We start from the raw sequence: 13,736 nt of genomic DNA on the forward strand, positions 1-13,736 counted from the left end.
CCACTCTTGAGTTTATAGTAGTGACATTGAACTGGGTCATGTTTACCCATTTATTTTATGTGGGAGTAGCGGTGACACATATTTGTCTACTGTAGAGTTTGTCAAATGTTTTAAATTTTGTCCTTACAAAAATAAGTAAATTCATTGCATATCTTATGTAGTTCAAATGAGTGTTTTTTTTTTCTTGCAGGTAGAAGAAGAAACGCTGTCTGGCACCTTTCAATTCCACATTGTAGAGGTGAAGTTTCTCTTTTAGATGTCATAGTAAACGTGTAGTTCATCTTTTCACTTTTCAGCTATATTCTATCTGGATTTTACAGATGCAGCTCCATGGTTAAGGAGTTATTTTCACTCCAATAACACCGACACTCAGTTTTAGAGTTGAAATTGTCAAGGGGATTAACAAAGGTTAAGGTAGGTCAGTGACGATGTATCAGTATTCTCAATGATACATCATTTTAAGTGTAGCTGGTCGAATGCGAGCGATAGAGTTATAGCATATAGTAACACCGCATGGATTCAAAGGTGAAACCTTTTATGATCAATAAATTGAAAATAAATCATTGCTAGATGCTTTAAGTATCTTCTGGAAGGGTGTTAAAAAAAGATTTTTCAGATTTTGACTAAATTAAACTGTCCCTGCTGAAAAAGTATTTGGAGAAAATAAAATTTGGACCAAGTTCTCTTACAATAGACTGTTGTTTATTGAACAACAGAGACAAAACACCATCAGCTAATAATTTTAGTTTGATTGAAGACAATAATGTGCTGCTTGTTTCAATCAGTTTCACTGAGCAATATTGTAAATTGCTTGATATAAAGTCTAGAGGTGGATGCAAGCTTTTCTAATCAGTGTCTCGATCACATATAGAATGTTTATATTATCTATTTGACTCTGGAAACTTGCTTAATCATAGCTGCAGTGATATAACCTCATAACAAGTGACCCAGATAAACTAAGCCCTGTAGTGTGTCTGATTATGCTGTTTAAGAAAACTGCTGTGCTTGTGATTGTGCACTGGAATATGCAATTTGTGAACTCATATGAGACGGACTCTAATGTGACTGCAGAATATAAGTGGTGCTGATATTTGGCAGCTAGACTTTGACCTTGACACTCATGGATTAAAAGAGAGGTCATAGTCATTTTTTTCCCCTTTTAAACTCTGGATCTATAGATGAATGCTGGGATGGAGGCGGGGCTTATGAAATGACAATTGGAAGAAGAAGTACAGCGGTGGTGGCTGAAGAGCACTGCTGCTGGTGTTGTGTCAGCGAGAAGAACAACAACGTGGTAGATGACTGCAGATGAGTACTGCACTTGTATGTCACACACCTACAATAGCAGCATGAAAACCCAAGTTACAGTTGTAAGTAAGTAAGTAAGTAAGTTTAATTTATATAGCACTTTTCATAGATAAAATCACAAAGTGCTTTACAACAAGGGTAAAATGCAATAAAATACAGTACAGAGATCACAACAAAAAATACATAACAGCACAATTTCAGGAAAACTTTACAGAGGCCCCACAACGTCAACATCAGTTGAAAGCCTGTCTAAAAAGATAGGTTTTAAGTTCTTTCTTAAAACCTTCAGTGGACTCTAAACTGCGCAAGGTCGATGGTCCAAGGTCCAAAGGCGAGGGGCACAGGCCTGGAAAGAGCAGTCACCTGGTGTTTTAAAACGGGTGCGGGGGACCATCAAGAGTTTCTGGTCTGATGACCTGGGTTAGGGTAATAGGGTCTCAGCAGCTCAGTGATGTACGAGGGACCTAACTGACCTAGGTGCTGCTTTATGGGGGGGATGGCACTATCTGGGGCAATAATCAGTGTTTCAGTTTTAGCAGAATTTAGTTGAATGTGTAGTTAATCGATGCATCCAATGATTACTTTGTCAATTGATTTGTCTGCCAAATAACAGCTCAATGAATCAATTCATCATTTTCTCTCTTTCTTATATTGTGTTAATTATTATTCAAATCAAATCAGATTCAAAAGAACACACTCAAATTGCTTTGTATGCTTTGTATAAAAAAAGATTTGCGAATTGTCACGTTTGAAAAACTTGAATGTCTGGCATTATATTTTGGAAAATGACTGTAATTATCAAAAATAATAATATCTTAGTATAATAATAAGAATAACCATTTCACCTCTGTCTTGGTTATTTCAACAGTGGACTATTCCTGTATAACAAACTTCTTCAGCTGTACACATATCGATCGGACTGCAGACATTCGGTTTTACATTTTCCCTGCCTGGCAGGAGGTTTGAATCTAATCTCCTAGAAATGTTCAAAGTCATTTAGATTTGGTGGGGTGCTTTATTGTTTGCTCACAGTGATTCTTTTTCAATGAGTCATTTGCTCTGTCCCTGTAGTTACAATTTCTATGCCTGTCAAACTTTCCTTCTTATTTTCAAATTTTCAAAATTTGTCGAAAATATGGATTTTTTTAAATTTCAAGAAGAGAGAAGTATAGGAAAGCAGGCTTCTCATTTCTGGCTGAAATGGCAACCATCTGTACCAGTTTCTATCAGCTATTGTTAGCTGTATAATGAAGGCTCAGTCCATGAGTTGTTTGAAAACTCCACCTCAAAATAATCCCAGTTAACTTGTTTTGAAATTAAAAACAATATGTATTTAATAGCTTCACACTGTACATGATATCTTACTAAAAGGCTGGAGCTAGACATTCCACATAAAAAGTCATAAGATAGTATATATTATTATATTATGTATGAGATATTATACGTATATTAAGACATGACCCATCAAACTCTTTATGCATCAAGTATCACCACAAATACCAAGTCATGCACACTGCTTCAGCAAGAGACACAAGCCTGCTGTGTATAGGTATTGCCATTAATTAATGCTAGGACAACCACAGTTCCCTTGAATGATCAGTAAGATGTAAGCTATAGACATAAAATCTATGTCAAACACATTTTGTCCACCTAGGTCTCTGCCACCTCTGCCTGTGGCATTGCAAATTGAAAAGTAAAGTTTTGGGATAACCCTACTGACCTACTTAGCTTTTGCCTGCAGGAGGCTGAAAGATGACAGCTGGACTCAATATTGCTTCCATCTCTCCCTCTCACTTCTATGAGCCCTTCCCCCTTTAACCCCCCACAGCCCTCTTCCTTTCTGTACTTAACAGAGTATTAAGAAGCGGTTGGTCACATTACTGTGCTGCATACCCACAGGTTAGTGAGTCTGTGCTTGACTGAACCAAAAATTACGGTTGATTGAAGCTCTTGACTCTCACCTTCAAGCTGTTTGGTGAAACAGTAAACATCAAACAGCTCATCAGGGGACCTATTGCCGTAGTTACGTACTCCAGGTGAGTCCTCGCGATCACCATAGCAACCAGGCCGAGGTGACTGGATGGGATACCTACAAAAAGGCAGGGACAGAGATGGAGAGAGAAGAAGGCAGAGGGAGATTAATATAGCCTGGCCTTGAAAAAGGCTGCCACAGATAAACTTGGCTCCCCGGGGATCAGTCTGTGTTCACATACATACAAAATAAGATGAAAACTGAGCTATGCTTTTATCATCCCTTCCCTTGAATACAGCAAGTTTAAGCATATATCTCTTAGAGATTACCCAAATATACTTTCCAAAGAATAAACACATTAGCACCACCACTTCCACCATCCCCGAGACTGACTGAAAAGCCACTGTGAGGTGCATACATGTCACACAACCTCAGGGAAACAATAAAAAGGCACTTCAATAGATACAGTATCTTGTTTCTTATAATGACTCTGGCCTCAGTGTGAGTTTCACAGAATAATTACCCAAGCATTTCACTTAAATCGTATTGAATTATGTTTAATGCTTTGGCAGCGTAAGAATACCAGTGATGCTTGAGCTTTAGAGAGTGAGGGGGGGTGGGCGGTGGAGACTGGAGGAGAGGTTAAAAGAATCAGGAATTCCTTCAGTGGCTTGGCACGTCTGTAGGACGGAGAAAACAGCCATATATATTCACAGGCTCCAACTGCGCAATTATTCCTCGAGAACATTTATTGTAGCAGCACCAGGGCACAAGCAAAGAGGCTGATTAAAAGATTATGTTGGGCATACAGGGACTACTGGGGAGTAGTGGTAAAAGCCGCATGCGCACGCACACACACACACACACACACACACACACACACACACACACACACACACACACACACACACACACACACAGTACATTCTCAAAATACACATGAACCTGCAGCACTTCTCTTCCAGAGAAACTTGTTTTCATCAGAGCATGACTAGAGAACGTGTAGCGTCTCTGGTCTCAACCTCTTTCTTTCTGCTTGGTGGCTGATGGAGCGACAGCTGATGTCTGTATTTTCCCACCGTATTAATTGGACACGTTCCTTCTGGCTGATGTGCAGTCAGAGCCTCCTGGATCTAGACCAATTAGATAGCTCCCGAGTGAAAACAACAGGACCGTAGGACGGAGGGAGAGAGAGAGAGAGAGAGAGGGTAGGAAGCAGCGCCACGGGAAAGTTGTGAAAAACTGTCGGGAGGACAACAGTCAGGCTCTGGAGCAATGGCCATCGAAATTAAAATATGGAGATATGGAGAACGCTGTTGAGAGATGGACTCTGACTGGCGGTGTTAAGAGGGAGTTAATGAAAGGTGGCAAGCTGAAGCACGAGCAGCAGCCTGACAGACCGCTCAGAGGGAGCACATGCCGTCATCTGCGTTTCTAGTGTAAATGCAAATAAGCAATTAGGTCCAATTATGGAGCAGAGTTTTTGTGTTTATAAAAACTCCAAAAAGATCAGATTGACTGTCACGCTGCTATGCTTATACATAGTGAATACAAAAAAAATGCTGTTTGTTTGACATATTTTTAGTAGCAGAGTGCATTTATTTTTGTTGCAGTGTTTGATCATGTTGCAAATTATAAAGAGAATTTAAAATAGCAACCTGGTGCAACAAAGATAAGCTGTCAGCAAACCCAAACAAGACTGTTCATAATCACTGTTATTAGATTCAATTCAGGGCAGTGGGGGACAAAGTAAACAACGTTACTACTTGAGTAAAAGTATAAAATATGATTACATTAGAGTTTTGCTATGATTGATTTGTCTACATTGCTGTATTGTTCCACAGTATGTGTATTTACAGTACCAAATGACCTGAGGCACCAACTCAATGTACAACAAGTGTGTAGCATGTGAAAAGAAAAATACTTATAGAAATGGCCACGAAAACACAACTGAATCAACAAGAAGAGCCATTGTTGCCTTCACGTTTCTGGTAAACACAGCAAACATTTTAAACAAAAGGAATCTTTATCTCTGAAATTTCAAACATTGTCAGACCTGCCACTGCCAAGTTCATACTGAGCTGTTCAAAAATGCAAATGCAACAAGGACAATGTGACTGACAGTGTAGGAGTTGGCTATGATTGTTTTTTTTTTAAACTCACACAGCCATGGTCTGTGACATTTTTCAAAATAAAGGAAAATTCATTCCACAGACTAAAAGCTGTTTCAAAGCGAGACCACTTACTGTAGTAGTAGAAATGTACTATAGGCAATAATACAATGGTCATGTGTAGTGCAGGAAAAGTTGTACTGTAAGTTTCCAAACACTACAAGTAAAATACAGATACTTGAAAAATATACTTGATTACAGCATTCAAGTAAAGGTACTTTGATAGTGTCTATTGTTCTCTTGTGGATTTAGAAATACAATACCTACTAATATAACGTAAACAATGTGACAACTGACTATACTACATGTAGTACTTTCATCATTCAAGGGCTTTTACCATGTGTTTATAACTCCTAGAACACATACAGTATGTTGCCATGCCGACCAGGGAGCTAATTCATGTCCTTCTTGTTGCTTTTCTTGTACTACTTTGTTGAAACACCCTTTATGGTGCTCCAAGTTATAATAACGAGAACTGTAATATAACACTCACAAAGAATCTATGTTACATCATGTTGGTAACCATAGAGATAGCAAAGTGTGTCATAGTCAGAGTTTGTCCAACAGAAACAAACTATACTTGGTCTTTGAGCCACCTGCTGTCAATCTACCCATATTTGAAATCCTCACCGGACGGTCTGGTCGGACAGCCAGCCAGCATCACAGTTGTCGTAGCCATCAGCAAACGTAGCCTGCAGCTGGCCTGGTGTCGCTATGACTGCTGAGTTCTCCACACACACCCTCTTAGCATCAGCAAAGGACAGGGCGTAGCGGTCGTGAGGGGCCCGGTAGTGAAACACCACACCTGGAGGAAAGAGACAGAAGGTGTGAAAAACGAGTGGGGCGGTGGGTTCTTTAGAAACCAACAGCATGAGTTTAAGACCTGTAAACTTCGGGTTAAGCGCAACCCTGAACCATTAAAACATGAACATGTACACGCTCACAGACGCATGAAAGAGAAAGCCCTCTAGACATTCTCATCGTGTACTGACATCGTTTCATCTGTGCAGAAGGAAACAACAGCATTCAGGTTCAGAAACCTGTGTTGTGTGAGTCTCATTTGCATCAGAGAGTCGGTTGGCTTATCATTGGAGAGAAGACATGTTGCCCTTGGATACGTGTGTATGACAGACAGTGGTGATGTTTGTTTTACAGCTTTAACAGTACACACACAATGTCATCCTGCCATATTCCGCCTGCCTCCGCGCTCATGATGGAAAGACAAAGGAAGCAGATAAATACAGAGATATACGCGCTATTCAAGCAGATGCATGTAGTGAAGCACGGTGACAGAATGAGAGGAAGAGAGGTAGACAGGAATACAAACAAGGGAGGTTCAAAAAAGTGGAAGTAGCCCCCCCAAAAAATAAGAAAAACCTGGAAAAAGAGTGAAACACAATTCCCAGAGCTGTGACAGGAGCATTATATATATTGCACTTAAATGGGAATGGAATAGCTTCAGAAGTGTCCATCTGATGTCCCCTCACCTCCCACCCCTGCCTGTCATTCACACAGTGCGGTTTCCCTGAGGAGCATCAGGACATAAGAGCCAGTGGGCGTCTGGCCACTAACACGGCTCCTTTATCTTCACTGGCTTTGTCTGGGAGAGTGACAGAGATTCCTGTGAGATGGAGGCCTGTGTAGCAGTTTGAGCGGTAGCACTCCGGGCCATGGGTGCAGAAATCAAGCTGGGCATTGTGTGTTTGTTAGACACACACACACACACACACACAATTTTTAGTGCCATGGAAATGTGGAGCAGAAATCCTCTCTGTGTTGTTCTTTCCTTCTTCTCCTAATTTCTCAGTTTCCATCTGTGCTCCTTTGTGGCTGTGGGATCGTGTCCAGACAGAGATGCTGGCTTGCTGGCTGATACGTATACTACAGGGACAATAGGGTTTCCTCTCAGTATGGGAAACCCAGTCAGATTCTATGCAAGGGTCGTACCCAATACTTCATCCCTCTATTTTTACCCTCTGCTTCCTCATCCACACACACAGTCTCCAGGGAGGAGAACAGCGAGGCTCCATTTATGACTGCATGATGCCCTCATTGTAGCACTTTTCAGCGGTCGCTGTCCCTTGGCTCTTGGTATTATTGCTTGTTTCTTAGTACACTGTATTAGAATAATGAATTACATTTATTTATTTAAACACACAATATGGCATTTTAGGGGAATATGTTTCTTGCTGAGAGTTAGATGAAAAGTTTGTTACCCCTACATCCATGTATAATAAACTTACCGTAGCTTAGAATAAACACTGGACAGCTAGCCTGGTTCTGTCCAACATTAACAAAATCTAACACCTCTGAAACTCACCACGCACCGTGTTGTACCTCTGTTGTTTAAACTACGAAAATGTCTCATGATAACAAGCAGTGGTTTTAGAGGTGCTGGTAGGTGAATTTTGCAGTTGAGAGTTTAGACAGATGCAGGTTTGCTTGTTCACACTGTTTGCACTCCTTGAGTTGACCTGACCTTGCTAACCCAACAATCTATAATAAGTAGTAGCTTCATAATTAGTGGTGAGAATGGTAGTCACCCTTTCATGCAACTCTCAGCAAAAAAGCCAATTAGCAGAAACTTTCTTTAAAGAGTCTTTTTAAATACAGTAGTTGTTTTCAATCCTTCCAGTTAAGTTGCAGAAACAAGTCGACTCTATACCAGCACTGGAGCTCTTTGCAAGTTTTATAGTGTCCCAGCTTTGAGGATGCATCTATATAGCGCCATGATACATCCCAGATGCTGCATAGTAACTTCTGTCCATGCCCACTTCTGATACACTATCTATTGTCTCACACCAGTTAATGGTGGGTAGCCACATCTTACCACAGACAATAGCTGACACACACAATCAATGGCGCCATGTTCTGATTGGTGAGACGGCCAACTGACCGGTCAATATGTACCAGGAGAAAAGAAGACAAAACAAAGAGCGAGTAAGAAGAAGACGGCGCAGGAGAAATGAAAGCACAGATGGCAGGAGAGGAAGGGCATCTCACCGGGGCTTAGACACACACAGATGAGTCTATGAGCAGTGTGGATTAATATGATATTGATATAGCTGAGCAGTATCAATACCTGCTAATTAATACGTTAAGCACTCAGAAGAATTAGTGTGAAGACGGCTGTGGTCTGCCGTGTAGCGTGACTGCCAATTAAGACTAAGCCCTGGAGATGGCTACTCCTCGCCGGCTACGTAATTGGTTTCTCTCTGAAGGAGTGATTTTCATAGTGTGTTAATCGATTGTCCAAGAGGGGGAGGATGCGGGGTCTCCCAAGCGTAGTGACAGGGGTCTTGCTCATTAAATGTAAAGAGCTTTCAGGAACAATGTGATAGCATTCTTGTTGAAATTACACAGACACAGTGGCCGTAACCAACATGAGCACAAAGCTGCCCCCTAATACACAGGTATGCTTAAAGCAATATATCACGACAGGCCGTCGCGTCCGGACAAACACCGCCCCTTAGAGTGGTATTATGAGCATATACCACGGACTGGAGTGATATATTGCTTTTATAAAACGTTTACCAATAATGACAATATGAAAGAGGGATACGCAATCAATTTCATGTAGTTTTATTCAACCAGAAATACATATTATCCAATGAAATAGCCCCACTGTGAAAAAAATAGTCCCACCTCTCCAGGCATTAGCTCCAAGTTAGCTCTGCATCTCATCTTTTCCTCCGCTTTTTTTCAGGTGAAAGTCACTGCTCAGTCCCCTCTACCACTGTTAACCCTCCCCGGAGGTGAAAGTTCACATTAAACATGTGAATTCAACTACTTTAGTCCGTTTTTCAACATCGTAAAAACGTCAACTGTCTTTTGCTACGGACTGTGACAGTCCGTTGTCATGGATACATGACGACGACTTCCATTCATACCAGTCATACGCTAATATAATACATCCATGGTCCTACGTGCCTGACGCGGGGTGATAGCCTATGCTGTGATAAGGCTTTAGAATAGACCAGAGTGGCATTTTTATGCAAATGAGAGTGACTGAGGCATCCTGGGTAATTTAGGGGCAGCGCCCGGCATCCCTCCATTGAAAAGTTCAGCCTAACTGGCTTAACAAGCTAACTAATAAAAAATTGGCTATTAACAGGCTATTTACAGACAACACTTATTTAGCCAAAACCTCCCCGGTGATTCGACCAAATACGTGTAGATGTCTGGGTCAGACATTTCTGGCCACTGTGTGGAGTCATTGATCATTGTGGGAGGCTAAATGAGCATACCGGTAGATTAATTAATTGTAATTTTTCAAGATAGCGTGAACGGTCGGTTTCAAAGAGGGTGTCAAAATAATTATGAGACATAGTGCTACAAAAGAAACACAAAATAAAACATTCAAATTGATTGTTAGTTAGTCTACGCTCCATCAAAATACAAAAAGCCACCGAGCGCAATTTAAAAATGCCGGGTGCTGCCCCTAAATTACCCAGGATGCATCAGTCATTCTCATTTGCATAAAAATGCCGCTATGCTCATTATACCACGGTTAACAACCAATCAGATTGCGGGATTTCACCTTTCTGTTTTATAATTCTACATATATTCACATATGGGCTTTCTGCAGGCGATGTAGTGCAGGATATCTGTGCTCCTCTCAGTGGAGGGCCACACAGACATGGTAGTGTGCAGTGTGTGGGTAAAAGAGAAAGGCTACTGGGCTTTTAGAGATGTTCACAACATTTGCATGGATTTGTGGGAAGAGACAGCATAGTGGCTAATGCATTTTGTGCGATTCCCTGTGGTCATAATGATAATAGCTTATTCTTAAAAATAGTGAGTGACCTGGAAAGAATCTGATGATAGCTCTGCAGCTAAAATACTCTGACACAGTAATTATGGTTCTACTACAGTGAACCACCTCCAGGTAGTCTGGTAATTCCACAAATACGGGTGTCCTGGATACAGAAAATGTAGTAAATGGGTTGCCCATTTAGTTGAGCCACCAAGAGCCATACAGAGCTCTCTAAGTAACACTATTTGATAATAGCGCTCACTTCTGGGTTCCTACCATATTGGTTTCATTAGGTTTTCAGTGCATGAACAGCACCCGAGTGGCACCAGGTCAATGATGTTTAATGTGTTCTAGTTACCTCACCTTTTCCCCATCATCATACATTCTACACAGCCTGTAAACAGCGCTGGCTGTAATGGCTGTATTAGCCTGACATAGAAAACAGGTCATTATTATTCATAGTGGCAGACCTTGAGAGCAAATGGGAGGAATACACATTCAAACAGTGGAGTGTTGATCCACTCAGACAGTAAATTGTGTAGGTAAAAACATACAACACCTAGAATGGCATAAATGGAGGCTAATCGCTATGTATCAGTAAAGCCATGCAAATGAGACTCATGAGTCTCCTCACTCTCTTTCTCTCTATCTATCCTAATAGTGGTTTGACTGTGCAACTGTCAGAACCGTATTAACATTAACACACGTCACAGCTCATACTGTAGCTCATGTCAGATAAAAACACACATCTATGGCAAGATGGCAACTTTGATGTACTTAAAATTAACAATGGTACTTTGGTCAATATTCATTGTTTTGAATGTGGTCTCAATATCAGTATCAATAAACAGAACTCACTTGAATTTAGTCTTAACAAATCTTTATCATGTTCTTCAGCTATTATTTTCAAAGCAGCCTCACCAAGGAACCATCACATTTTCCATTACTCAATTAACAGACTGAAACGAGTGTTTCCTATTTAAGCCTCCTCAGTACTCATGACACTTTTAGTCTGGTTTTTAATTTTAACAATATCTCTTTTGGTACATGGACACAGTTTGGTTGATTTATTTTCAAATGCACCCGCTCCCTGTCTGTGATGTTTAAGCTTTTGTGATCACTTAATTATTTGATGCTAATTACTGCTCCTAAACTTTAATACTTCATAAAATCTTTAATTACTGCTGGCATAATTGATGCTGGGTTATCTCAATCAATTACCTACGCACTAGTGTCATTAGCTTTCAAATTACGTAATAAGACTAAACAATAACTCTCGCTTCTAGTAGCTAGTTACCTAGCAATTGATGGTAGCAATGTACTGTACAATGTGAAACACACACACACAAATATTAATTACACACATTTAAACTAATCAACTCCTGAGTCTACATGTTAATCACCTGTGACCTCCAGGGGAACTGTGTCCTGCTCGTCGTTGATGCCAACCACAACCTCACAGCGGTACAGACCAGAGTCACTGGACCGAAGCCCAGTCAGAGCCAGACTGGCATTGTAGCGGTTGATGTTGTAACCAGGCAGTGTCACACGACCCTGGAAGGCCTTCTTCACCTGAGAGAGGAAGGTTGGCAAGGGATAAAAGGGGAAGGATTAAAATGAATGCAGGCAAAAACTATAACGCACCACAGAGTCTGACTCCATTTTCCAAACAGTCGAGACCAAACATTTCACAGGCGTTGCTCTAAACCTGAAGTATATACCTTGACCACATTGTCTTTAGCCACCAGAACCGACTGCTCCTTCTGCAGGCCGTCTGAGCCTCTCTGGCCCCAGACCTTGGTCCATTTAATCCTGGGGGGCTCATGGGATGAACTGGCACCGGGGCGGAGGGTGAAGAGGCAGGGGAGGAGAACGGTTTTGGACATCTCCTCACTTATAGTCTGATGGGTCACTTTCCGCATATTCACCACAGTATCTGTACTGGTTACACCTGAGGAGGAGGAAGAAGAGAGGAGAGGAGAGGAGAGGAGAGGAGAGGAGAGGAGAGGAGAGGAGAGGAGAGGAGAGGAGAGGAATCATTACTGTCTTCTAAATGAAGCCACAGGACGTTATTTCTCATTACATTGAAAAGACGTGAGTTGATTGTTTCTTCTTGGATTAGGATAAATGAATGAATAGATAAATAAATAAATAAACACTGAAAAAACAATAAATAATAGATCTATTAAACGACAGAGCTTCCATCAGATCCTCCTGGTTGTGGAGTAAAAGGGAAAGAACAGAGGCCAGTGTGACAGTGATTATTGGTCATTGATCCAGCAGACCATTACTGCGCTACCTGAACAGTGGCAGGCAGGGCTACACTAAGGAGGGGAAGATATCAAAAGTCCTTTCACATGCCATACATCAAACCTGGATATGCAATATGAGATCAATATCAACCACCTCTTTGAAGCTTAAAGCCGCACCAACCCCACACTTTCATCAAAACAACCGATGACTGGGAAAGGGTACGGTTATGGCAAATTCAGAGAGTGGTGCAGGTTCAGTGTAAAATTAATTTCCCACTGGTAGAATCATATCATAGTTTTTTATTATGCTCAAATCCATTGTCACATTGCCTGAAAAGACAGTGGTGGCTCATTTACATTGCAGAGGGAAATGTGTATTCCCTGACAAAACAGCAACACTAGTCATCACCTCTGTGCTCTACCAGTTTGTGATGATCCAGACTGCTCAGTGTGAGACGGTGTAAAAAGCCTAAGTCCTCATCTGACTCTTTTCTAACTCACTTATCAGTGTCCTGTTCTTGTTATTACTGTGAACACTGGCAAAAACAACTTACCGCTACTATGTCTAATCGAATTTGCCCCAAAGCCCTGCACCAGCGCCCCCATTCTCAATCAGCCTCCCACCTCTTTGCCGTGCTAACGTTAATGTCAGTTGCTGTGTTGGAGCTATAGCTGTAAGTAGAGGGGATGTAATGTGGAGCTGTAAAAAGAAGCAAACAATAGAGACGCTGTCAAGGTGGCTGGAAGAGACGCTGGGATTGAACGTTGGAGAAAGTGACCCTATTGATTTCTTTTCATTAGTGTCGCTTTCCACTGTGCGCTCTCTGTGTGTCCCGCTCCACTCCTCTTTGATTGGATGCATGTTAAAGTGCTGCACACTACAGGAGGGGCCCTCCTGTCTGTAAACTAACAGCACATCGGTGGAACAATCTTTTTGTTTTCCAGTGTGTCGTTCAACTTCTCTGTCCGTCCCTCTGCAGTATCAGTTTTCTCTCCATCTCCCGGCATTTTCTTCTCTCCTCGTCTTCTCCCTCAGCGTGACCAACAGCCAGCTGTCAGACTCAGTCCCTCCTCTCGTCCTTGTGTTCACATCGTTTTCGTTTTATCTTCAGCCAACATACAAAGATACAGTACTGTATACCCGGTGTGTTTGTTTTGTCTTCAGGATCAGTTTTCCCTCGACCATCAACGTCATGATTCAACTTTGAATGACTTACCTCGTCTTTTCAGGGATGTATGGGCTACTGTCTGTGTGTGTGTGTGTGTGTGTGTGCGTG

At 41.5% G+C, this 13,736-nt stretch overlaps 1 protein-coding gene across 2 annotated transcripts in view; it reads right to left on the reverse strand.

Moving 5' to 3' along the window:
• Nucleotides 1-13,736, reverse strand: part of ncanb (neurocan b) — a 204,089-nt gene that overhangs the window by 93,267 nt on the left and 97,086 nt on the right. For both annotated transcript variants that reach the window (XM_085773893.1, XM_085773892.1), the window contains 4 exons: nt 11,929-12,158; nt 11,611-11,779; nt 6,082-6,256; nt 3,270-3,397 (listed from right to left, as the gene is read on the reverse strand). In XM_085773893.1, coding sequence (XP_085630019.1) covers nt 3,270-3,397; nt 6,082-6,256; nt 11,611-11,779; nt 11,929-12,158 — 702 coding nt within the window. The remainder of the gene's footprint in view (nt 1-3,269; nt 3,398-6,081; nt 6,257-11,610; nt 11,780-11,928; nt 12,159-13,736) is intronic.

This window comes from Trachurus japonicus, chromosome 4 (genome assembly GCF_045865225.1).
Source record: "Trachurus japonicus isolate A0001 chromosome 4, Traja_1.0".
NCBI classification, from domain to species: Eukaryota; Metazoa; Chordata; class Actinopteri; order Carangiformes; family Carangidae; genus Trachurus; species Trachurus japonicus.